The sequence below is a fragment of the Hippichthys cyanospilos genome, chromosome 2 (genome assembly GCF_059441005.1).
Source record: "Hippichthys cyanospilos isolate Australia breed blue-spotted pipefish chromosome 2, RoL_Hcya_1.0, whole genome shotgun sequence".
Classification (NCBI taxonomy): Eukaryota; Metazoa; Chordata; class Actinopteri; order Syngnathiformes; family Syngnathidae; genus Hippichthys; species Hippichthys cyanospilos.
In genome coordinates, this window is record NC_142370.1 from 11116445 (window position 1) to 11142610 (window position 26166).

The following is a 26166-nucleotide window of genomic DNA, read 5'->3' on the forward strand; positions in this document are numbered from 1 at the left end:
ATTCTAGGAAAAAAGTAAAAAAAAAAAATCTAACCGGGAGAATGTTGAAAAAATTCGGTGAATGAGGCGAAAATTCTGAAAATAAGAGAAAACTGAACTTATTCTCGGAATTGTGACAAGTAAAAAATCTGATATTGCTCTCAGAATTCTAACTATTCTCAGAAGACAATCAGAATTCTCTGGAGTAAGAATTCTGAGAATGAAGTCAGATTTCTAAAAATAGAGAGAATTCAAACTTTATTCTGACCTCACTCTCAGAATCTTCATTCTCCAAATTCTCACTTTAGAGAATAAAGTCAGAATAATTCTGACCTTTAAAGAGAGAATTCTCAGATACAAGTGAGAATCCTACCAAGCTTTTTCTATTCTTCCCTGGCCCCAACCCTCTATTATGCAACTAGAATAAAAATGATGGGTACATTTGCATTTGGCTCCAACTTGGCTCTTTCTAATGACATAAACTTTTAACGGGCCGTTCAAAAACGGGGCAGGCCATCGTTTGCCCTTCCTTGTAGAGCATCGAGCATTTTAGGTGCTCAATGGCGAGGACCGCCCCCCTGGGCTCAGAGGCCCCCCTCGTCTGCGTTTGGCTCGAACTAGGAAGGGACGGGCGCCGGTTTGTACGACGGGGGGGGGGGGGGGGGGGGGGGGTCAGTGGCCCTTACCTTGCCTGCTCGTGGTGCTTGTTGGCGGGGGGCAAGGCGCAGGGAGGCTTGGGCAGGCGGAGGCGCGCGGGGCAGCAGTACTGATGGTAGGAGGCGTGGCTGTTAGGAGGGAGGCTGGACGAGTAGAGAGAGGAGGAGGAGGCGGAGGAGGAAGGAGTGGTGATGCTGGACGGACGACAAGAGGAGGCGGGGGCGCTAGAGAGACAGGAAGTGAGAAAGGGAGAGAGAGCAAGCCAGAGGAGAGAAAAGAAGGGAAAATAAAGTCAAGAGAGGAACAAACACAGAAAGGTAGACGACAACAACGACAACACACAGGCACACAAACACCATTAGCACAGTCAGAGCTCAGCACAGCGATATTGCAATCATTATTCATGTTAAAAGCATAAAGCACAACTAGGTCCACATTAGCTAAGCGCACAATCAATAGCAGAAGCGTAGCCGCCGATCTTGACCGTTAGCTGTGTGTCCATGTCATGTTAGCGACTAGTAGCACAACACGGTTAGCTGTGCGTATGTTAGAACAAGCAAACAGCTCAGGGTTAGCACACAGTCTGTTAGTACTAGTCAGCTGTTAGCATCACAGAGGTTCGTGTACAGTGAGAAGGAGGATGGTGCACATAGGATACATATATAGATTGTTTACTAGAAGTGAATTTAGTCAAAATGTCACTTTTTGGCCTTGGGACTCGATGGGTTAAAAGGCTCCGTTTTGAAGGCTCCGTCCGACTCCAACGACTCTTGTTTTGGAAATTTTTTTGGTGTGTTGCATGCAAACATGGAAACCCATCAGTTTGTTAGGAAGTGGTGTGCAGAACACACCCCATGACGGGAGCTCCGAAAATGTGCATTTGGATTCTAGGATTTGGGTAAAAAAAAATAATAAATAAAGTCACGAAGAAGAAAAAGGAGAGGTTTGCAACTAGTGATTGGTTAATGAGACCTCGTGTATCATATCGACCCTTGGGGAAACTGTATTGATACTGTGCTGGCACTGTGCATGTCAATGGAACACCTGATGGCTCTTACTTGCACAATATCAGTTATGCGTTTATTGTATGTTATCTTGTATTATTTCTAGTGTAAATCAAGTTATCAAAATTTCTATGAAATATACAGTAAAAAATATAAATAATATGAACTGATGTTGCTTATGTAGGATACCTGTCTTTACAATAAGGATTTCTTTCAAATACATTTTCTAGTGTGTTGGCTGTAATTTTTTTCTTTTTTTCTAATCTAAATAATGTTATAAGTATTAAATGTTAAAGTGACTAATTTATTGCAAATGTTTAATCTAGTGAGACATTTTCAACGTGATGTCATAATATATTTTCACCATATTATATATAATTTGCCTCTTTCTCTTGACCAATTTCATCCACTTTTTCTCTCGGTCAAGTCGATCTTTGACTCCCATTGTAGTCCATGTGGCGCCCAGTGATTTTCTAATCACGCATGCAGTTAGCCATGTCCCTGTTTGAACCATTCGGAGTTGAAAAAGCTGATTTTTTTTCTTTCCTGCTTGAACGATGTTAAAATTCACCGGCTGATGCAGTCCTAAACATTTAGTTTCAAATTTTGGCAAAGTGCTAAATGTAGTCTTTATTAAAACATCCAGATCATTCATATTAATGGGGGTGGCTCATGACTTTAACGCTCACGGGCCGGCCCTATTTGAGTCGCAGTTAGAGAAATTGTGTGGCTTTGGCAAAACCTTTGGATTATGCAAAATGTTTACAACGGAATTGCCTTAGAAACAAAAATGGTAGTCATCATCGTGGATATTATTAGCCATGATAAGATATTATTTATTATCAGTAATATTTATACTTTTATTTACATAATCTATACATTAGAGATTATTCTCTATAAAGAGAAGACAATTATTTTGAGACTTTATGGTGCTCTACCAGCGCCATCTAGTGTGGGCAGGCCCCACTGGCCCCAATTGCAGAGAGCAGAGAAGAGTGTGCAACTCATGTACATGCTGTGCTTGGCTAGGGACATGGAGCTGTGGTCGCTCTTGCGTAGGTTCCTTGGAAGGCGCGAAACAGGAAAAGCCTAACACAGCAACATTCAGTTTACTTTTCAAAAAAATGAAGCAGCTCTCTAACCATAATATCACAACATCTGACTCTTGAAAAATCAGAATATGTACATTTATTGTAAACCAAACACTACGAAGGAAAAGTACTCGATACAGTACTTGCTGTTGGGGTACCCAGCATATTAAAAGGGCCTGGCACTTTCACTACCAACAACAAGCAGCTAATTTTAGCCAATAGAATTAAATTTTGAAAATGTGTTATTCTCCTCTGAAAAATCTGTGCAAGCTAACGGTAACTTGGCTATACTATTAACATCATGTTTGTCCATCATTCCAATACATTTCTCTGCTTTACCATGCTTGCAAGATGCTGCAGGGAACACCCACCAAAACGTAAGTGCAGTTCAGAAAAGGTGGCGGAATAAATTCATTTCTAAATTTAACGTGTAATTATTACATGAGTCTACAGTCTAAAAAAATATTTTGTTTATGTCTGCTGGCTTAAGTGTATCATGTACACCTCGAGGTGCAAATAAATCCATTGGCAAAGATGAGGAAGATGATCGACTGACGAGCTGATTGACAACACAAAGAGTCAGAATAAGAACTGCAGTTCTAGAAATGAGGCCATTCGTGTTGTCACGGGCAACCGGGAAAATCAAGAAACATGTTGTCACGGTAACAAGGTCTGCGTGTGCGGTATAGCCATCTCTCAGTTATGCCGATTGACTTTGCAAACGCCTTGAAAGTCACACAAAAGCGAACTAAACCGAGTTTCAAATATGGTTAAAGATGTCACACGAGACACATGGAAAAGAGACTCAACTTTGTGCATGTCACTACAAAAGACGGTACAGTATGTGAACCGCAAAACGATCAAAGACTGTTCGATTTAAAAGTGGATCGTTTCGATGTGGTTTGACTCGGTAGGATTACGATTCGATATGGTATGGCTCAATTGGAGAGGGTATAATCCAATGACTTTTTGTTGTCGTTTTACATACACTTATGAAATTGTCAATACTTTAAATTAGGACTGCAATTCATTTCACAACTCATCAACTGCTCAGTGAGAAAAAATGAACTCGATAAATTTTGGACTCAATAAATGGTTATTTCCACGTGTGTTCGTTTACATACGTCAACGTTCGCTCATATTGCTTCTTCCTTTCATTGTCTGTGAACTTTGTTGCGGGAGTCAGCACTGACAAGCACATGCTGTACATATACACACTCTTGGATTGAAATGGCTCTTAAAAAAACTAAGCAGTTCTACTTTTCCAGTTCCATTCGGCTGTCTTGTCCATTCAGAGTTATGTGCAACTCTTTACCTAATTTTTTAGTGAGGCACAGCAGTGCTGTATACTGTGGAAACAATAAATGCTAACAAGCGCTAATCAATCATATTGATTTTTCAATAGACAATTAGTTGTCGATTAATCACCGCAGCTCTATTATAAATGTGCCACGATACATTTGAAAGTGATACGATTTGATTCGGTTTATTTCTATGCACTCACAAATTTTAGGTCAAAACATGATTTTCTGGTTAAAAGCGATTTTTGTTACACACCTTTTCATCGGTATAATACATAGACAAACATACTCACACACACACTTACACACTAGCGCATACACTAACCCACACATACGCCCAAAGGGACCCCAGGGTGCCGTCTTGCGGCTCGCCTCGGAGAGGTAATTCATCAGAGCGCTATTCATATTGACTAGCCTAGTTTCCACAGCAGCTCACACAAAAACACACAAATGCAGCTCAACACATTAAGAACATTAACACAAGTCGCACAAAAGCAAACATCAACCTGAAAAAAATCAAACCGCTTCGTGTGCGGTGTATATATATATATATATATATATATATATATATATATATATATATATATATATATATATATATATATATATATATATATACACAGTATATATATGGAGGGGGGCTGTCAACCTATGTTGAGCCATTTGATCCTTATTTTTTCCATTTTTGGGATCAATTTCGTTTTCCAATTATCATCAAATTACTGGCAATTACACGTTTTTACACAACACAAGACAGATTTGTTGCTATTCCCCTTTCTCCATGATTCATTCTCTCTTTCTGAAACCCTCCAAATTCAGAGAAACAATTTTGTGTTTGTTCCGTAGCAATAGAATTATTTTCCTGGGCACCCAATGTAAGTCTGTTGGACACCCCTCTCACCTTCCTAGTTAGAGAACCACAGAGTAAGAAATTCTGATCTATAAATAGATATGCTTGCTAATAGACGCATAGCCAGCTTGTAGTACCACAGATGGCCACTAGGAAACTTCACTCCAGCAAGAAGAGGAGCTAGCTGGCAGGCTGGTGGTCATGTTCACGCTCACGCTGTTCTGCATGAGCCTTCTGAACTGTTTCCATGACAACCCCCCCCTCCCATCAGTACCAGCCGCCTTTGTGTCTCATTTGAATGCGGCCTAATAGAAGACGCACTGTGCGCATGGATGTGGAGGTGGAGTACGGAGAGATGTGTACTTGTGTTGATTTGGAATGAAGCTGCTAATCAGAGAAAGAGAGAGAGCAGACTTCTACCAAGACTTCACACTTCTTAATTATTTGCCTTTTAGGGACGTGTCCTCTTGAGTTTTGCCCGTAACGGGCATTAGCCCTGTGGTGGCCATTTCTCTTTGGTCTCTTATTGTTGGACTCATTGGAGCAACCCTACTTAATTCTTGTGTGCTCAGTAGAGGACATCCTGGCCTTTCCGACGATGTCTCATGTCTTTGAGTGGGATGCAATTCACTATGCTGTCTTACTGAGAAGAAAAATGACTCAAATAGGCTGGCTATTAGGAGAAAAATATATAAAGTGGACTTTTTAGGGTTTGTATACGTACTTGTCTCTCTCAACTTCCGACCCACAAAAGAGTTTTCTGTTTATCTTTGGTGATTTGTCGTTGGGCTACAAAAATTCTTGGGTGCCCACTTGTTTTCCCACTCATGCCTCTGCTTGGCGCTGAGGAAAAGAAAGCAGACTTGGATGCCCAGCGGAAGAAGAAGATTTTCTTTTTTTTGTCTGTTTACAAAACTAACAACAAAATATAACTATAAAGAATATGCCCTAAGCTTTTGTTATCCTCAAGTAAGGGCGTCTTGGGTTGATTTTTTATTTTATATTTTTTAAATAAAAGCAAAAGAATTTTAATCTCAGGGAGTAAAACTCACAAATTTGAAACTGGTCCCTTGAGACAAGAGTTTAATTCAGTCCGTGACCACACTTCTAAGTGAAATAATAGTTCTCCATCAATGTGAACAGAAATGACAATTAACTACCCTCCCAAAAATACAAAAAAAAATCAAAACAAAAATACAGCATAAATGCTGGTAATGTGTTTTTAAATAAGGAGAAATAATGTAAATTCTTATTTTTACTTAATTTCAAATTTTAATAGAATGTAATAGACAGAATTTTAATAGAATGCTAAACAAATGCTCCTTCTTGCTGTACATGCCTTGGCTGCATGGGGGCAGTATAAAACGTAGTGATAGGGGATTATCAGGTCCGATATTTGACATGTTGATGAGTATCAGCAATGTCTTTTTTTTTTTTTATAAGGGCTGATAATTGATAATAAAGCAATCTGAAACTGTGTTTACTGCTGTGACTGTTTTACTTATTTATTCAATTCACTTTGGCTAACGTTCGTTTTTACCTGTATGGGCACTAGACTCAAGTATTCATCGATGCCGTTACCGAGTAAAACTGTTCCAAGAGAGCGGCTGATCAGCTGCCATCGCAAGTACCGATACCTTGAGAGAAGGTCATTTATCGGTCCGATACATTTTTGAGACATGCCGATCACCCTGGGAGCTACCTGACTGTTTTGTTTGAATCTTACAACACATTTATAAGTTGTATACAGTAAATTATATCTGTGAAAATAATAAACTAAATCAACATCATACATTCTGAAAAATTGCAAAATTAACATATGCCTAAAGACATTTAATCAAAGTTGTTGAGTGACTTGTTTGTTTTTTGACTACAATATTTTCCCATTTATTGAAGCTGAATAATACTGGTTATTGGTTTTCTTGACTATTAATAATTGGCATCAACCCTGGAAAAAAATAACTATATCTCTATTATGAAAGTATACAGCCATACAAGAAAGAGAAGAAAAACATTTGACTGCCCTTTTTTCTTCAGTTATTATTTTTTGTTGATTTAAAATTTCTAATTTAACTAAATGTCCAACTACTCATGCTACTCCTTCACCCTTGGATAAGGTTTCACCAGAATGTTTCCCTCAACTTTAAGCTGCATTTAAGTGGTTATTTTGAACATACAATGTGTCCAATTTTTTTTCTTTATGTGCTTCGTGTGCCTACATTTCAAATCTGTTGGAAAATTGCAGTGCCAATTAATCTTTCGTGCAATTTATCAACAGACGAGTAGGGGACAGGGCAGCTTCACTGCCAACACTGTCATTCTTACAATGACCTATTGGAGTCATCCAAGAGGGAAAAAAACGAAAGATGAGATTTAAATTTATTGTGGCGAGATAAAAAGTCACCGCACTGAGATTAAGTCATCACGAAGAGTTTAAGAGTCATCGTGTTGAGAATAGTTGTTCAGAAGCTCCTTAAGTAAGACGTTCATGGTGACTAAGTCAACATTCCACCATCAATGTGGGAAAAAAAGTTATTGCTTCAATAAGTTGCCGTTTTGTTGTTAGCCAAGTTTATTTCGAACACTAAGCGCCGACTTTAAATCTGGTCAAGTCTTTTTTTTCCCCTCTATATGACCCTAATACATCGTTGTACATTTGTGCAATTATACATGAATCAATGACCATCGAACATTGGTAGGCATTGTGGGGTTAGGGTGGGGTTAACCCTAACCCAGTGAGACCTACATGTACACATTCAGTTAGGTCAAATAAAGTAAACGCATGAAAATGGATAGAAGCGTGGCGGAAACACGATCCCGAGAAAAGATATGATTGAAAACGTGATGGCAAGGATGAGCTTTCTTCCAAGGAACCGCAAAGGAGGATAACAGAGAAGTCATCTGAATGAGTCACGGCCGCATTTTAGCCGCCTGGGAAACGTCAGCTACGCTTGTCAGCATTAGCGTCGCGCACGCTTAGCGCACGTTGACGAGCGCGCTTGTTCCAGCGGGTTGCCCGCAGTTGCCTAGCAACAGCAGGCGCCGTGACCAGCACTTAGTGTCAGACGCTACGAGGAAGAAGGCGCCGGCGATTCGCACGGGACACCGTATCACTTCCTGATGGGGCGCTCCTGAAAAATCGCGTTGCCGAGCAACTGATGACTGCGACCGATGACAGGCGACGACTTGTGCGGCATGGAGAAACTCCAAAGATTGTACACTAATCACGTGGTGTACCATGGGGAATTATGCAACGTATCAAAGTACTCCCCGCTGTTAGCGATCAACAAACTCACCTATGTGTGTTTTGTGTGTTCTTTCTCAAACATTTTCGAACTAGTACAGCAGTTGCCGTCAAGCAAATACAATCATATGGTAGAGGAGCAAAGTTTAGCATGGGTTGTTAGTCGAGGTTTTTTTTTTCCTCACAAAAACACATCATTGGCTTGGGAAAAAAAAAAAAGATTAAAAACATAGTTGATATAACTGTAAACTGGTTTGGGATTACATTTTACGGTATATTTCTGCTTTACACTATTAACACAGGCAGTCATACTCTAAACCAGTGGTTTTCAAAGTGGGCGGTACCGCCCCTCGGGGGGTGGTGTGAACTTTCAGGGGGGCGCTGACGAATAAACAGGCGAATGGGGGGCGTTGAAATAGTGAAGGGGGGCGATTGAGCAATTACATTGAAATGTGACGTTGGTGTTTGTAGAAAGACCGGAAAAATTGATTGTCTGTAATAAAAAGTCGACAAAAAACAAGCTTTATTGAAACAAGAAACGTTGTCTGCTCGAGCGCTCACGAGCAGCGCGCATATACCGTATATCACTAACTGTCGCGAGTTTATCGTCGATGCAGGCGACTGGGGAAACCACCACCATCCAGTCAGCCGCAGAGGAGCACACAATAGCGCGCCGGCAACGCTTAACCACAGACGTATGCGCACAGCGACCGGCTTAATGCATCAGCTATCAATTTTTATGATTCGAGGTGAACTGCGCATTGGTCTATTTAAAGAAACGAAATTAGCGAATAATATCTGAGGCGCCTGTCTTCTATTTATTTAAGCTTCTCTCCAGATGCAAGTCAGTTTTTATAGCTGCCAGAAAGCAACTATACGTGCGCGATTTTCTCATCATCACGACAGAAATCATTTTAGACGGTAAGCTCAATGCTATCTAAAAACGAAATTTTTTGGCTCTAAAAACAGTTTGCATTTTTTTCAGGGATAACCATGGCAGCTTCAGGAACATCGAAAAAGAAGTGCAGGCAATACTCTGTAGAGTACTTGAAGTATGGATTTATACAATCACCGACCAATCCGCAACAACCCATGTGCTTGGTTTGTGAGAAAAACTTTTCAAATGAAGCAATGAAGCCGTCTAGGCTCCTCGAACATTTACAGAAGATTCATCCCAATAAATCCGGTAAAACATTGGCGTTCTTTCAAACTCTTCGAGATCAATTTCTGAAGCGAAAAACAATGAATATGTTTATTTCCTCATCGAAAAATTCAGATGACGGTCTGAAGGCTTCTTACAACATTTCTTTGCTGATAGCGAAAGCCGGCAAGTCCCACACTATCGGAGAAGACTTGATTCTGCCTGCAGTTAAAGAGGTTATTAAAACAGTTTTGCACAAATCTCCTGAACAAATCATAAAATCGATTCCTCTCAGTGACAACTCAGTTCAACGAAGAGTGGACAAAATGGCTGAAAACGTCGAAGAGACTCTCTGTAAGATGTTGATGACAACTGAGTTTAGTTTGCAATTGGACGAATCCACTCTTCCGGGAAATCAATCACTACTTCTTGCATATGTACGCTTCATCAAGGATGGATCTTTGTGTCACGAATTATTGTTTGCACGTCTCCTGGAAACAGATACCAAAGGAGAATCACTGTACCGAGCTGTGGAGGACTATTTCCAGGGAAAAAGCATTCCACTTATAAACATCATCTCATGTGCTACAGATGGCGCCCCGTCCATGGTTGGTCGCCACCGTGGATTTCTAAGTTATTTGAAGAAAGCTGTTCCGGAAGTCCTCACAGTTCACTGTGTGATCCATCGACAACACTTAGTGGCAAAGAATTTGAGTGAGAAGCTAAATAAATCCTTATCTATTGTGATTACTGCAGTCAACAAAATCAAAGCAAATGCTCTCAATTCTCGACTGTTCCATCAGCTGTGTATTGAAAATGACGAAGATTTTCAATGCCTGCTTCTCCATACAGAAGTTAGGTGGTTGTCAAAAGGTAACTGTTTAAAAAGGTTTTACACACTGTTTAACAGTGTTCTGGATTTTTTTCAAGAACCCAATCCTGAGCTTTACGACAAACTGAAATCGAGTAAGACAGATATTGCTTACCTCACTGAAATGTTTTACAAATTCAATGAAGTGAATTTGCAGCTGCAAGGTGATGAGACTTCGTTAATCAAAGCCAAGTCCGTCCTCTCAGCATTCCTCTCAAAATTACAGCTCTACAGCAGAAACCTTGGACGACGCGAATTCCGTCAGTTTCCTTGTTTGTCTAACTTGGAGAAGGAAACGGGAGTGAAGGACGATGACATTGCCGTGTACTGCGCTCATTTAGCAGAACTCTACAGAGATATGTCAGTCAGATTTAACGACATATTTTCTCTTGAAATCCCTGATTGGGTGATCGATCCGTTCACTGAACCCAGCACAGAAGTGCCAACCCATCTAGAAGAGGAACTTGTAAGTTTGCAAAATGATGAGGATCTGAAACCAAAGTTCAAAACCTCTTACCAAGCCTTTTGGATGCAAACAGCGATCCCAAAACGCTATCCAACCCTATGGAAAGCCATCAAGTTGTTTTTCATTGCTTTTCCGACTTCCTACCTGGTTGAAAGGGGGTTCAGCGCTGTGACAAGGCTCCTCACCAAACAAAGAAACAAACTTAACATCACAGAGCGCGGTGATCTGAGACTGCTCCTGACAAACCTTCATCCTGATGTTGACAGTCTGATTGCAATGCACCAAACCCACCCATCTCATTAGGCAGGACAGTTGTTAATGGTTACTCGTTCAGTTTTACAATTTATTTCAAGTTCAGTTCAAGGTGTTGTAATTGAAGAATAAATGATAACCTTTTTTGTTTATTAAAATTGTTTTTTTTAGTCTTCAAACTGTTTGTGATTGATGAATCAACCAATTCTTGAGACATTTAGCAATATAGTCGTTCTAGCGTTCGTTGGAAAGGGGTAAAGAGGGGGCGTTGGCATTTTGGCCCGGCGGTGAAGGGGGCGGTGGCCAAAAAAGTTTGAAAATCACTGCTCTAAACCAATTTACCGGGCATGTAAATCCCCCCTTTAATTAGAGCAGGACTCAATGCCTTCAATTCACGTTTATTGTTCATCTGTCTACGGCAGCCATGTATTGTGACAGGCAGAACAAGTCTTTTCCACTTGCAGGCAGAGGAAGTAATTAACCTGTGAATTGGCTTCTTTTCATTCATACACCACAACAATAGCTTTGTGTTCAACTAAATAAGTCAAGATCTCACATGAAGTATATTTATGAACACGTAGCATCGAAATCCTCAAATTACGGCAACGTAAACTTTCTTTGTGACAGACGGGTGACGTGCCACAGTATAAATGCGGCATGTGCCTTGGCTTCATAAAGGCTGAGAAACAGTAGTTAGTCTCTCACTCCGCCCATTCCCACGTCTGTTCCAAAAGGGGAATAATCAACAGCAAATGTCCACATGGTGCCAGAAGGAGCAGCCCACCTCCCGTGACTAATGGCAACACACCTTTCCTGAACATAGTCAATGTGTTTGGCAAAAGGATGCATTCTGTAGGCCTACATATTTAACATGTTCGCAAAGCACCTGCTAAAATGAAGCTGCCAAGGTGCCTTCACGGTCCAAAGCAGCATGACCTCTAGTCAAGTCAAGGTTGCACATAGGTGGGCAAGAAATGTAAATTGTAAGATGGAGGTACAGCCTCCTGATACCCAGCTTGTTCATTTGTGTCATGTCCAATTTGTCTCTCAGCGGGAGAGAAAAGTTAATTGCATCCCAACCAAACATCCAAGACACCACGAGACCGGCAAGGAATGTCCTCTGCTGAGTGCACTGGGACTAAGCAGGGACTGCAAATTACTGAAAAGACCAAAAAATAAAAAGCCCAAGTGAACACAAATAAATAGGCTAGATGTCAGGACAATATAACGTTAAAGGGGACATATTATGTCAAAGAGACTTTTCAATGTCGTGTTTACAAACACCCAGGTCTCTGGTGTGTTTGCTCACCCACTTGGCTGTGTGTGTGTGTGTGTGTGTGTGTGTGTGCATTTTGAGGAGGTTTTGAGGACCAAACAATGTAATGTTTTGGGACTGAAATCATGATCTCAGACAACATGATTTTGAGATTGTCATAGTTACATTTTTTTAAAAGGCACTTATGTTGCGGCCTTTTAAAATTTCCACAGTTAAATATGCGCTCCATATTTTGAAATGACCGTATTTTTCGCACTATAAGCCGTGACTTATAGACCAGTGCGGCTTATCTGCAGTCCCGGTCAAATCCACCAGTAACGCAAATGTGTGTATCAGTTCTGTTCAAGGTATCAATTGAAGGAAAAACTATGAAATGGAACTGAAAAGATGTGAATCAATGGCTGTACTAAAAAAGAGTTTTAAAAATCTATTTTTTTAAATATAAAAAATGTATGTCTAATTTATTATATATATATATATATATATATATATATATATATATATATATATATATATATATATATATATATCATATTTGAACACGCTATGGATTATTGATTTTGACTTTGAACGTTTATTTAACAGTGCAGTATTCTGTCAATATTGTATTGAAAGGATTCATCCATCCATCCCTTTTCTATAAATATGCTAATGCTAAACATGCAGGCATGTTCAGTTAAAACAAGGCAAAATCAAATTTAAACATAATAATAATAGAATATATGTACTATACACTATCTTTCTGCAATTGGGTTTATAGTCCAATGCGGCTTATCCATAGCAAAAAGATTTTTTTTTTGCTCAATTTTTTATGCTGCACCTTTTATGCCAGTGTGGTTTATAGTCTTAAGAATATGGTAAATTACCTTTGGTGATCAAATTTATAAATTTGTAGCGACAATTCCAACCAGGAGCCGGCCATGAGTTATAAGATATAAGATAAAAAAGGTTTGTAAACTTATGTGCGCAATCGTGATTATACGTCGCAAAACTCACAGGATGCAAACATTACTTCACGTAAAGAAACTAGAAGTTAGTAGCAGAATAAAAAAGCTCAGTCAACGCATCTTCATACAGCATGAATGTGCTATAATGGCTAAAATAGCAATTTAGCACAGGCACGAACAGCAGCATGGACATCAGCCATAACAAAGAGGTTGTGGTAAGAAGTCATTTAAATATCAACAACTTTATTTGTACTACTTTGCGCCTGAGAAATTTTTAGATCATTACAGTATAATAAGTCTCAAACTTATGATTATTTTCATCAATTCATCTTTGCTCAGGAACTGTTTTTCAATGTTAAATGTGAAAAAGCACAAAAATGCAGAATGAAAATGATACTTTGAGCCGTTAAACGTTAAATGTTTGTCTTTTTGCATTTAAATAGACCTATCAAAAATACTCCCGTTATACTGTAATGTGTAGATGTTTACTCTCACCATTACTGTTAAAAAAACAAGATTCATAAATAGCAAAAATATAAGAGAACAAATGTCATATTTTAAATTTATGTACAACGGACATTTATATTTACACATATATTTCTGAATAAAATGAGAACAGTAGGTTTTGCCCTACTTGAACCATTTTAAAACTTTTAAAAAGGACTGGCTCCCACAAAACCTTTTCAGTGTTCTCGCATCATTTGAGTAAAATATTGGCGCATTCAAAGCCAAAGACATATTTATACGTATTCACAGTCCAGACCTCTAGCCCCAAGTAATTATTTAGAGTATATCTTTCTTATATTCCAATAAAGGAGTGTTTGAAAATGCAATGAAGGAGTGAACTGGGCAGTCCCGATCACATTTTGCTCCCATCCAAGTCCGTTTCACCCGATTTTGAGGATTGGTTGACACCAAGTCCCAATTCGGTAACTTGGTGATGTATTCAGGACAAAAAAATTAATAAATCCATAATGACTTATTCTTTTATTATTATTGATTATTATTTATCATCCCGAGCCGTCTATTTATTTTTGTCCATCTCTAGTGGACATTTGTTTTGGTCCATGTCTTGACTCATTGGAGCTATCCTGCTAAGTACTAGTGTGCTCGCTCGATAATAATAATATTATTTAAAAAATTAATAACAATAATAACCCCTGCAAAAAGCTTTTAATGGTGTGATCAAAACCAAATTCCGATGACACGGTCGTGATCAGGACATCCCTAACTTTGAGTTTAGATGGGATGCTGTCATGTTCTTCCCTGCTTGTAGATGGTACCGTATTGTGATGAGTCCACTGAAGTCTGATTTTGAATAGAAAAAAAATCAAAATAAATAACAAATCCGCTATCCGTCAAAAAAAAAAAAAAAAAAGTCACGATTCCTTTTCATTCAGCCCCATTTTGCGGTCGCATTATAAATCTATTTGATAAAATGTTTCGTCATCATCCGAAATGAACTCGCGCGTGCGTGTGTGTCTCCTGTGCTCCAACTGGCATGCGCGTCTGTGGAAAAGTGAAGCGGTAACTTACGCTTTGTGGTGGTGCAGCGTGTGGGCGTGGTAGTTGTTGGCGGCGTTACTCCTGTGCAAGCGCTCCAGGCGCTCCTTCTCCTTCTCCACAAAGTTGGTGTTGGTTCCAGTGCTAGTAGACGCCGTCCGGCTCAGCCGGCCGTGCCCCCGAGGCTGCTCCCTCGGGGGAATGGGAGGTGGCGGCGGGGGAGGAGCCGGCGCCGGTACCTGCGAGGCAGAGCCGGCGGCAGGAATGTGGACCGCCGGGGTGCTGTTGTAGTGGTGGTGCTGGTGGTTGTGGTTGGCATTGAGTGGGATGGAGGTGGGAGGCTTGCTGTGGTGATGGGGACGGTTCTTGGTTGGAACCGAGGTGAAGTGAGTGGGAGGCGGCGGCGGGGGAGGAGGAGGAAGACGAGGCTCCGGAGGAGGTGCGGGCGGAGGCGCGGCGGCAGGCTGTCGGTCCAAGCGCAGGTCCTTGTTCTCTTGGCTGAGGCGGTCCAGCTGGACCTCCAGCTCGTCGATGCGCCGCCTCTGCGTTTCCAGGAGCTTCTGCTGGCTTTCGATGATGTTGTTGAGTTCAAGGAGGTACTCCACTGCACGATTTGGACTTTCTGGGCTGCCCTGGCCCGGGCCTTGATTAGCATCCATAACTCACAGCCAACCTGATGTCAAATAAAGACTGGGCCTGCCAAAAAAAACAAAAAAAAAAAAAAAAAAAAAAACCCAACAAAAAAAGGACAAAAAAAGAAATAAAAAGAAAAAAAAGCAAGTGACTTCCTACTTGAAGTCCTTAGAACATCTAAAAACTACACAACTAGCAGCTAACTAAGCCCCGCCCTCCCCCCCACTGGCAGAAAGTGGGGGGGAGAGGAGTGGTTCTACTTCAAGGTCTGATATGAAGATCAAGATGGATCCGGCCCTCTCTGGCATTCATCAGAAGGCTTAACGGACCCTTGGAGCATTTGCGCTTCAGTCAGGATTGTCCGGTGGTCTTCACATTTGTGACGGGGGAATACTCAAAAGCCATGATGGAGGAAAAATGGGACAAAATCAAACAGTCAGTGACTTTACTCGCAATCAATTCCTCACTTGTATCCGCTCTGAGTGGCCATCTTTCAACACATTGTTAAACTCGAAAGTCATTGGAAAAGTGTCCCATTGGCGTGGCGAGAGAAAAAAAAAAAAAAAAAAAGATGACTATCCAGCCACTTCCCGCATGTGGGAAATCGTCAACCACTCCAGAATGAATTTGTTCAGTCCTTCACCTCCTCACATGTAGAAACGCGGCATGTTCATCAATTGGGAAACTGGAAACCATTCACCAGGACTGCACCTCATCCCCACAATTGCTGCAGTTCGTCTGGTGTCGTGTCCGGAATTCTCCTTCCACCTTCTTGGCAGCATGCATCCATTATTCCATGAAAGACAAGTGAAGAACATGAAACAATGAGGACTGTGGCAATTATCATCAACAAGCTTCTTTCTTCTTGCCTAATCCATCACTCTCAATAAAGTCAAGACGCCTCTTATGGAGGCTTTGTGCAATATAGCCAAGCTGACAATTAAAATAATATGAATAATAATAATAATGATACGTGTTAAAGGGAAAATATCAACAGTCTTAGAAAAAAGCTTGCATCTGTGTAGAAGCAAGGATTCCCAAAGGGAGTACAAGCACCCCTGGGTGTACCTGAAGCCACTTCAGGGGTTACGTGTGATGTCAACAGTCGACACGGTTCCAACAGGTATCGGGAAACCTAATTCAATTATATTTGATGCCCCGGCAGGGACAGTGCACTTTTCTTTTCAAATTTAGAGCAAATTAATTGGAACATGAAGCTACCTCTGGCCAATCTACGTTACAGTAAATCCTTTGTTGTGATAAATTTGATATTGTTTAGAATGGTCCTTAATTAATTTTCAAGCAGATGAGCCAAAAACAATACATACGATGTTCCATGATCTGTCTTCTGGAAATGTTTAATAGAATATGTCTAGCAATATCACAGCAAATGTTTTAGGTAAACAAATCAGATACAGATGGCACTGGATTTTTTAAAGTCATTTTCTTTTGTTCTAAAAGGTGTTGCGCTGGTTAGGGCCTGCTTGGCTGAAAAAAATGTTTCACAGGTATCATTGCTGGAAAAAGTATGAGAAACACTGGACTAGAGCAGTAAAAAAAAAAAAAAAAACTTAACAGACTGCTGTATCTGGCTTGTCAAACTTTGGTACTGCATTTGGAGTGGTATCTCTGGGCATATTTTATTCAGGTATTCCAGAAAATAAATCGTGTAACATCATCACCTTTATTTCTGGCTTAACTACTGCTAAATTGTGTCACAAAAGACAGTGCCCATCCATACGAGAATTTCTGTAGCTCGTAAAAACGATACAATGTTTTGCAAAGGAATCAAGACAATAGCAATAACTTGTGTCATGTTCCAATTAATTTGCTTTTAATTGGAAAATAAAATGTACTGCTCCTTTCATGGCAATAGAAAGCATTAAACTGGATTTGTTGACACTTGATAAAGTCTCACATACCCCCTAAAGTGCCTTTATGTACAGTTGTACACCCATGGGTACACAGTCCCGTTTGAGAACCTCTGGTTGGGAGTAATGACTTCTGATTGGAGCTCATTTCGGTAAATTCCCTTGTTAAAGAACAAGCCCTAGAATTCTCTAAGAACTGCGAGACTGATGTTGTGTTGGTCATGAGACTTTTTTGTGTGGACTGTTATGATGGACATTTTCTTTCAATTGCAACTAAATTGATGTCAAGGGAAGGATCTCTTTCCAATTTTCTAGGGCCACTACTTCATAGTGACTGAAATCAGGATCGGACTCATGCCATTCATGCCACTTTCATGGAACTTAAGAGTTCCACCCACAACTAAACATATTGCCCAATTTGTGTTTATTATTCAAACAGGACAAATGTGGCATGTGGATGCAGTGGATGCATATGCTGTACCATTTAAAAGACTAAACCTCGACGTAGCAAATACATTAAAAACAGCAAAGACTCCGAATGAGAACCGTATTACTTAGAAACACAACTGGCCAACACAAAACTTTTTTTTTTTTTTTTTGCCAAATCGGATCCTCAGAGTGCAGTGAACGAACTAAGAGAATATTATGGTCCCCCATATCAGACGCTGCAGTTAAAAAGAGAAAAAGAAAAGGCATGCAAATATGGAACAACCTAACGTAACACCCCGTCAACTAGCCTTAGTAGGCTTTTATTTTGAAGTTGGAGTTTGTAGTGACTGTACTGACATTACATTCACTCTTGAGGGCAACTCGAAGGACCTGTGGTTAGCATGTCCGCCTCAGTTCAGGGACCCGAGTTCAAATCCACCTCACTATGTGAAGTTTGCATGTTCTCCCTGAGCCTGCGTACGTTCTCTCTAGGCATTCCCACTTCCTCCCGCATTTCAAAAACATGCATGGCAGGTTTATTGGGCATGCTAAATTGGGTGTGAATGGTTGTTCGTCTATGTGTAAACTGCAAATGGCTGGCAGCCGGTTCAGTGTCCCCCGACTACTGCACGAAATCTGCTGGGATAGGTGCTAGCGAGCCTGTGATGCTTGTGAGGATGAGCCACGCTAGAAAATGGGTGGATGGATATTAACCATTGCATCCTGCTATTCACAAAGAATAGGTAGGTAATAGGATGGTGAAAAGTCAGCAAAAATCTGCATATAACTGACACAAATGCTTTGAAAGGAAACAAATCCATCATTATTCATTATATTTGTTTACTGTATAATTTAATTGGTCTATTAATATTAATTCATTTATCTAGCCGAATATTGGCACGGCCTAAAAAGAAGTCCATACCAGTCAAGCCAAAATACAAATGCCCCTCACGCCGTAACCAAAGTACCAATTAGTTCTAAGTTGATGTTTCCTCAGATGAGTTGCAGATATTATTTTTATGAAGGCTGAAAAGTTCCTTAGCGTTACTTTAAATAAAAGGCAAACTTAAAAATTGGTCCAAAAAATGTGTCAGCACATCTGGATGAGGCACCTCAGCATGTTTAAAATGTTGGGGGGACACTAGACCAGAAGACTGCGATTATTGCTCAATTACCGTTTTTGTTTGTGTTTTATTGCCTACCTTATTATTTGCTCGATTATGGAATGTAGTCTGCTCGGGGACGTGAACAGAATAAGAATTTCATCGTGTGGTATTTTGATGCATACGACAATAAAACTCTCGATTCTTTGATTGCCGCTGATATAGTTTAGAGATTCATCTCGAAGGCACGAGCTGTCATCGCAACCTCAACAGTAGGCCGACTTCGTAATCCGAGTAACCATTTTGCCATTTTTTAGTAGTCCCTAAGACAAACCTTCTTCCTGTTTACACACTCGTGACCAATGACAGAAGTGAGTGATCTCGGCCGTCTTGTGGCTGTTTTTTCCTCAGCGATCAAATCATCACGCTCAACGTGTTCTTCTCGACGTGCACCCGCGAGTAGGTGGATACACCGCTTCTCACGCGGCCTCATTTACGCCTTCGACGCGCACGTGCGCGCGCACACGCACGCACACAGTCGTGCGGCAACTGCAAAAAATGTCGCATGCTCTACTCGTACATACCTTACGGCAATGAACGCGCGCGCGCATGCACGCACACCAACGCATCCGGCGCGCGGTCACGACGGGAAAGGGCGACAGCGTGTGTGACAAGCTTTAACGAGAAAGACGAGGATTAGTGATGATGCTCACGTGCTACGGCTGATGCTGCTGCGTCCTTCCGGATGGTCTTCAAGTCTGCTCCGCTTTCTCACTCATCATCATCATCATCACCATCATTCCTCTGCGCCGCCGCTGCAGTGCTGACAAAAAAAACCCCAAAAACGTTCCTCTTCCTCTTCCTTCCGCGCGCCGATGAAGACGAGGCAGAGAAAGGGAAGGAGGTGCTGACTCCAGACAGAATGCCAGCTGGGAAGCACACGAGGACGCGCGCTCGCGAGGCGAAGGAGTGAGCGTCGCGCACGCGCATTGCGGACGAACGCGAACCTGTGATTAATAAGATACACCCTGACGCCCATCCGCACAACTATCTGTCCACGTGAAAACACTGACAGCTGACGCGGGAAGCGAATTGCGTGAAATAATTTTGGGCCAATCGGAAATAAATATCCACTGGTGTGCTTTTCAAGTACCACCATCATTATCAACATTCAAAGACCGTGAGAGGCCTGATTAAAAACAAGATCGATGTTTTATTCCTAAATATTATTTTTAAAGCGGAAGTCAACCCCATGTTTTCCCATGGGGAATTTTAGACTAGTAAAGATATTCAGATTAATATTGCATTTGTTGAACATGAACTCAGCAAAAGTAAAAAAAAATAATCTCTCAGTTTTTCTTTATCTCAGGAGGTGGCCTTTTTACCCTGTGTAATTGAGATGTCATTTTCAGTCAAGAACAAAAGGAAAAATGTCCGCCCGCCGAGGTAGCTAAAACCCATTTTGCTCCTTAATTCATGTTCCACAAATTCAATTTAATCAGATTGCCGTGTTTGGATTAATCTGGCTGTATATATGATTGTCAAGAAGGTTTTAGGGTTGACTTGCCCTTTAATATTGTAAAATGCAGTTGAGCTTTCTGGCCGTGTGTCCCCAATGTGTGACAGTGAGGTATGCTGTGGGATTTTCATTTTTCATTTGAAGAACAAAGTTTTTGCAAAAATGCTCAAATTCAAAAATCAGTAGCTATCAATAACTATGTGGATAAACAAACGCATGAGTACTGTACTGCTCACCCAGTTGACTGGGGATGCGTTCAATGACCACTCACACAGCAGGACAGCAATAGAAATACTAATTCGATGCAGCAAACAGCTGGAAGCAAGTTATTATCTATTTGACAAAGCAAAGTCAGAAAAGCCCCATGTCGACTCAAGTGGCAGGGGCTCGGGATACAAATGTTATTACACAGGCACAACACCGGGACCAAGCAAAAATGGATCGTGGTGAGCGCATTGACTCATTAAGCGCTGTTCAATTGTCAGCCAAGATAGAATTTAGCCTCAACTTGAGAAATACCGCAACCACGTGTCACAAGGTTAGATATAGTTCCTGCTGAGAATTAATTGCATATAGTATTTCATTTTTTGCGAATCAGCTTTTAATTTTGAGCGTCTTTTGGTTTGGAGCCTTGTGTTCAGCAGTTGCAGTGCACATCACATTAGGTCCAGATGTAAATAGCTGTGTTAAAATGTAAAACAAAAAAAATGCAATATGTGTACTACTAAGGAATATTGAATATTGCTACACTGCTAACCTATCAGTGTGTCGGGATAGCAACCTGAGAAAGAAACTCGCAAAGCCAGATTGATAATAGATTTCGATGTGGGCACAGAAGGCACAGAAGAAAATTGACTTGATGCTAACATATTGTGAGAGTTAGTAATCTAACCAATAGCAATATAGCAACCTGATGGAGTCGGACTGATAAGTCGAGCGTCCCGATACTTTTGGCAGTATAATGCGCACACCGACTGCAGTTATTTGTGAGAGCCTAGGCAGCCGGCAGCTTCCAGAGACCACATTTACCTACAGTACTACTGATACGTAAAACATATTATAATGCAAAACAGCATGATCATAATCGTTGGATTGGGATGTCATTCTGACCCAGTGCAGTTAGAAATGAATCTTAAAAAGTATGCAAACGTTTTTTTCACAAATCTATAGTGTGTGTCTGTGCGTGAGTGTGTAAGCGTGTGTAGGAGAAACACTCACAGGTGATCGATGAAGATGATTCATCTCAGTAGCGTAGCGGTGGCGCTCCTCTGCGCTGTGGCCACCTCCATGGTGATGAAGTAGAAGAAGGAAAAGAAGAAGAAAAAGAAAAATAGCGCGACCATCATCATCCTCGTCAGCTCTAACAGGCTGGCTGCGGCGGACGGCCCCGAGATCCTCGCGCTGGCGCTGAAAGAGGTTTCACTCTCTCCGCAGAGATGCTGCCGCCGCAGCTGCACTCTGCAGAGGAGCTTGAGAAGCCACGCTGGCAATGACGACGATGAGGTGATGATGATGACAATCATGATGATGTGATTGTTATCATCATAATAGCGATACAACTACTACTATTACAATTATGTTTCCCTACTACTAAAATTGATGATAAATACATCCATACAAGTTATGTCACGAAATAAAATATCAAGTTATATTACCAATTTAAAGCATTCCAAAGAGCCAGCAGAGTGATAGCTCACTTTATTTCTCCTCTCTCTGAAGTCTCTTCGTCCTGCTTGTGTCCATACATACATACATACATACATACATACATACATACATACATACATACATACATACATACATAAATACATACATATATACATACATATATACAAACATACATACAAGGCAGGATATATGGAATGCATTCATACAGTGTACACAAGCATGTTGCAAAATGAGATGACGCCATTTCTGGAGTACTGTACTTGCATGTGAATGCTGAAAACCCAATATCAAATTAAGGAAGCATATGGAACATTTTGGAATCATGGAATATAGTAGAACAATTATGAATTATAACCCCAATTCCTATGGCTTTTGGACAGTGTGTAAAATGTAACTAAAAACTGAGTACACTGATTAACAAACCATCTTCAATCTATATTCAATTGAATGGACTCCAAAGGCAAGATATGTAATGTTTTAAAGGGGCCGTAACATAATATTTAAGTACTTTCCACGGTGCAATAGGTTCATATAAATTAGGTTTGGCACATTGGCGAGTTGATTTTTTTTAAATTAATTATGAGTTTTATGCTACCGATCTTTCTAACGGTGCTCTTACCGTGTAGCTGCCGCGCCATCTTGCAGCTCGAGCAGCGGGCCACGCAACATGCGTTCATCCATCATCCGGACTGCTCGTTCTTTCAAACTGCAAAACCAAGCCAATACACCGCTCTCACTAACACACGTTCCCTCTATCAAATCAGTCCCTGTGGGAACCCAGTATTCATAAAAATAATTCCGCCCGCAGGTAAATGATTTACTACTGGTGCTAATTGTCCAGCTGTGTGCTCTCAAACACACATTTTGGCCACCTCAGCATTTCTACAGTGAAACGCCGTAGCTGATAAATGAAAGGTTGCTTTTTCCTAGGCCGACATGGTGCAAAATCTCTCCTCCTCAGCTCTGGAACCAAAACGAAATGAAAAGATGTGGATAAGGTTTTCTCTTGCTCAGGTGGTGCTGGGCGTTGGGAATTGATCCTGTCTCGCTCCTGTCGTCTTTAGCAAAATTCAAGGTGTTTTCATCTGCACGGGTGGGGCAGGTGTGAGTGTGCAGAATAAGCAAAGAATGCTTAGAAATGAATCAGTGAAGGAAAGGAAACTTTTGGGAGTGTTTCAGGTGAGAAATCAACATTGGAACTTGGTTCAAAGCTACAAAAAGTTGACTTTTCATGTTACGGACCCTTTAAATGATAAACTTTATTATTTTAATGTAAATGTTTACAAATTGGCCGCATGTTTCTGAAAATGTTGTTATAGGAGCAACAAAAACAAGGAAATTTAATGAAAAAGAACACCTTTTTGAATAAATCTGCTTCTATACAGGTTAGTTGGAAAGGTGAATGTCATAATAGGGTATAAAAGCTGCATCCCCAAAAGACTCAGTCTTTAACAATCAAAGATGGGGCCACTGTGAGGATTCAATCATCGACAGTCCATAATACCATCTAAACATTTAGAGAATGTGGAGAACTTTCAAATGAGATGCTCTTTTCACCAAGGGTTGACTAGTAAGTGTCCCAACCAGAGCAAGAAGCACTCCATGAGTGCATTTCATCTTCGCTAGCCGCAGGACTCATTAGACCTTCTTCATCGCCCATGGGGACGGGATCCTTTTTTTTCTGACAAGAGGGGCTTGACCGTGCGGGTGTGCGTAGATTATCACGGCCTTGATGAAATCATGGTTAAAAAAACAAACAAACAAACAAACAAAAAAACCGTACCCGCTGCCTCTAAAGGATTCAGTGTTTTGTTCCCTGCAATCTGCCGTGTGTTTTACCACGGGACAAGGTGGACTTATATCATTAAATGACATAAACTAACACGGTAGTTCTAGCAAATGAAACAATACAGTAATAATATTAACAATAAAAATACTGCCCATACATTGTTGCCAAAGAAGTCCACCTTCTCCTGTCCAAGTCGATGTGACACAATCTCGTTTGCTCTTGCTGGGTGAACACAACAAGCAATCTAAATGGAGACCGAGCAGTCAATCAATATACATTTATAAGCTCTGATTGGCTAGTTTTGTGGCACATTCGTAACGTGTGTGCCGAACTGAGCGCGCAGAGGGGACACAACTCGAGCGAGCGAGAGCTATATGTTGAGCAAGGGAGGGTGGGCTTTCTTGAGGGGGCAATCTGAGATTCAGAGCGAGCAAAAAGTTTTTCTGCGCTCAAAATCCATCGTTGCTCACGCAAACTCTTATTATTGCGCAATCAACATCTATACAAAATCTATTTTGATTGTGATTTGACCTATTTTGATTTTGATTGAATCTATTATGATTTTGTGTGTGTGGATGCGCGCGCGGGAGCAGACTGAAGGGCTACTGCAGCAACAGCATTTTAACACACGATGGCAGCAAAATACTGTCTCATTTAGGGGGGCTTATTCATAAAGTAGAACATTCTCTGCTTTCACGAGACTTGGTTTACCATGCCTGTTTCATTGCTGTATGACTCGTTTGTTGAGCCTTCCAAACGTTTTGCAGCTTTAAGACCCCTAGCTTGGATCCTTTAAAGGGACACTGTGTAAGATTTAGTATTTAGTATTCATGTAATATAATCTAATGATAACTATACCAATGATTATTTTTAAAACATACTGTTGGTCGTTATGAACACATTTAATTGTGAGTTCTTTAAATGTATAATCATTTAATTAATTCCTCTAATGCAAAACATTCAAAATCATACACAGTGTCCCTCCGAAAGGACTTTTACTTTGATCGAGAACATTTTCTCATGGCTGCAAGACTCGGACCTTGACCTCTAAAATTGTCTTGCAAGTTTTGAGACTCTTGTTTTGAGCCCTCAAACTGTAGACAATGAACGATATCCTGCATAGACTCCAGCAAATCATTTTTTTGTCCTTCAGGTGCTACGATCTACAGCAACACACCCACAACGTGAGCAAAACTTACTTTCACTTACTTTTAACAGCATCAAGGTGCGTGTCTGTGAAAAACGCCCAAACCCAAACTGGTCTTCAATTGAGACCGTCGAGTCCAGGGGTGTGCAAAGTCGGTCCTCGAGGGGCCGCTGTCCTGCATGTTTTCCAGGGTTCTTTTCCTGACACACCTGATTCAAATGATCAGGACCGTTATCAGGCTTCTGCTGAGCTTGCTGATGAGCTGATCGTTTGAATCAGGTGTGTGAGTAAAAGAAATCTGGAAAACACGCAGGAGAGCGGCCCTCGAGGACCGACTTTGGACACCCCTGATGTAGGCTGTTGTCTCGTGCTAGATTTAACGACACATTGCCTCACATCTGTAAACTCTTCTTTTTTATCCGTCACATTTGCAAATTTTCCAAGAGGACCCTCCGCCTCAGTGTAAAAAAAAAAAAAAAAAACACATTTGGGCTCCTCCGCAATTCTTTCACATCAATCCACTTTCAAATCCATTTTGAGGGGCAGACTTATCACAATGAATTTCTTTCCCGATAAACAAACATGCTGGCAAATCTGTCTATGAATGCATTTTACTTTGAAATGAAATTACAGAGCACAATGAGATGCCCTGTGTCAGGACTGCGCAATATAAGATTGTCTTGCCTTAAGGTAAAAGACGAATGAATTTTAATGCATCCGTGAATCAGGAACAAAAACAAAAGATGAGACGCAACAGAAAATCAAAACTCACAACAACAAAAGCTAAAGAAAAATATTGTATAAAAAAACGTTTCTGAAGATGAAGCAAAAATTACCCAAAAATAATAATTATAATATAGGTATAATAATACTAACAATAGAAAATTCATCAAAGAAAAACAGCAAAAATGTACCGCAACAGAAGACTCAAAAATCACAACTAAAAAACAAAATGCATTTAAAACACATTACATAAGATAGCAAACTCAAATTTCACAAGCACAATTCTCAAACTCACAAACAAAACACACGTACAAAAGGAAAGAAACGAGAAAATGGGGAAATTAAATAAAAAAGCAAGTACACAAGACAATTTTTGATTTACGATTGCGTTTTGTCTTTTGTAATGTAATTTCCTTTTTGATTCGTTTTCTTTTGTTTGTTTTCGCTTGCGACGTGTGTCATTTTTTACGTGTTTTCGTTTTAGTTCACCGATTAACTTTCTTTTGCTTCTTTGTTTTAGTGTGGGATTTTTATCTTTTGCATTTTGTCGCTGTGCTTCAGTTTTTTGTTTGTATTTATTTTGTGCTTCATCTTTTTGTTATGTTTTTCGTTTTCGTTTGCAATTCCCTTTTATTCATTTGTTTGGTGATTTATTTGTGTGACTACACTCAGCAAATAGAAATAATTAGACTCAAACACATA

General features: G+C 40.5%; 1 protein-coding gene and 1 long non-coding RNA gene across 3 annotated transcripts in view; one reads left to right on the forward strand and one right to left on the reverse strand.

The window, feature by feature from the left end:
* LOC148427258 (uncharacterized) overlaps window positions 1-21604 on the reverse strand; it is a 30682-nt gene extending 9078 nt beyond the window's left edge. The window contains exons 1-4 of one of the 2 annotated variants that reach the window (XM_088408521.1): window positions 21356-21604; window positions 19332-19441; window positions 14616-15983; window positions 666-860 (exon numbers count right to left, since the gene is read on the reverse strand). In XM_088408521.1, coding sequence (XP_088264647.1) covers window positions 666-860; window positions 14616-15241 — 821 coding nt within the window. In that variant the 5' untranslated portion in view covers window positions 15242-15983; window positions 19332-19441; window positions 21356-21604. Of the gene's footprint in view, window positions 1-665; window positions 861-14615; window positions 15987-19331; window positions 19442-21355 lie in introns of both variants that reach the window. The other variant, XM_088408520.1, reaches the window with a different exon arrangement.
* Window positions 8468-11035, forward strand: LOC148427259 (uncharacterized). Its single transcript, XR_015864873.1, has 2 exons — window positions 8468-9047; window positions 9112-11035. It is a non-coding gene; the product is annotated as an uncharacterized LOC148427259 (long non-coding RNA).
* Window positions 21605-26166: the final 4562 nt, after the last annotated feature.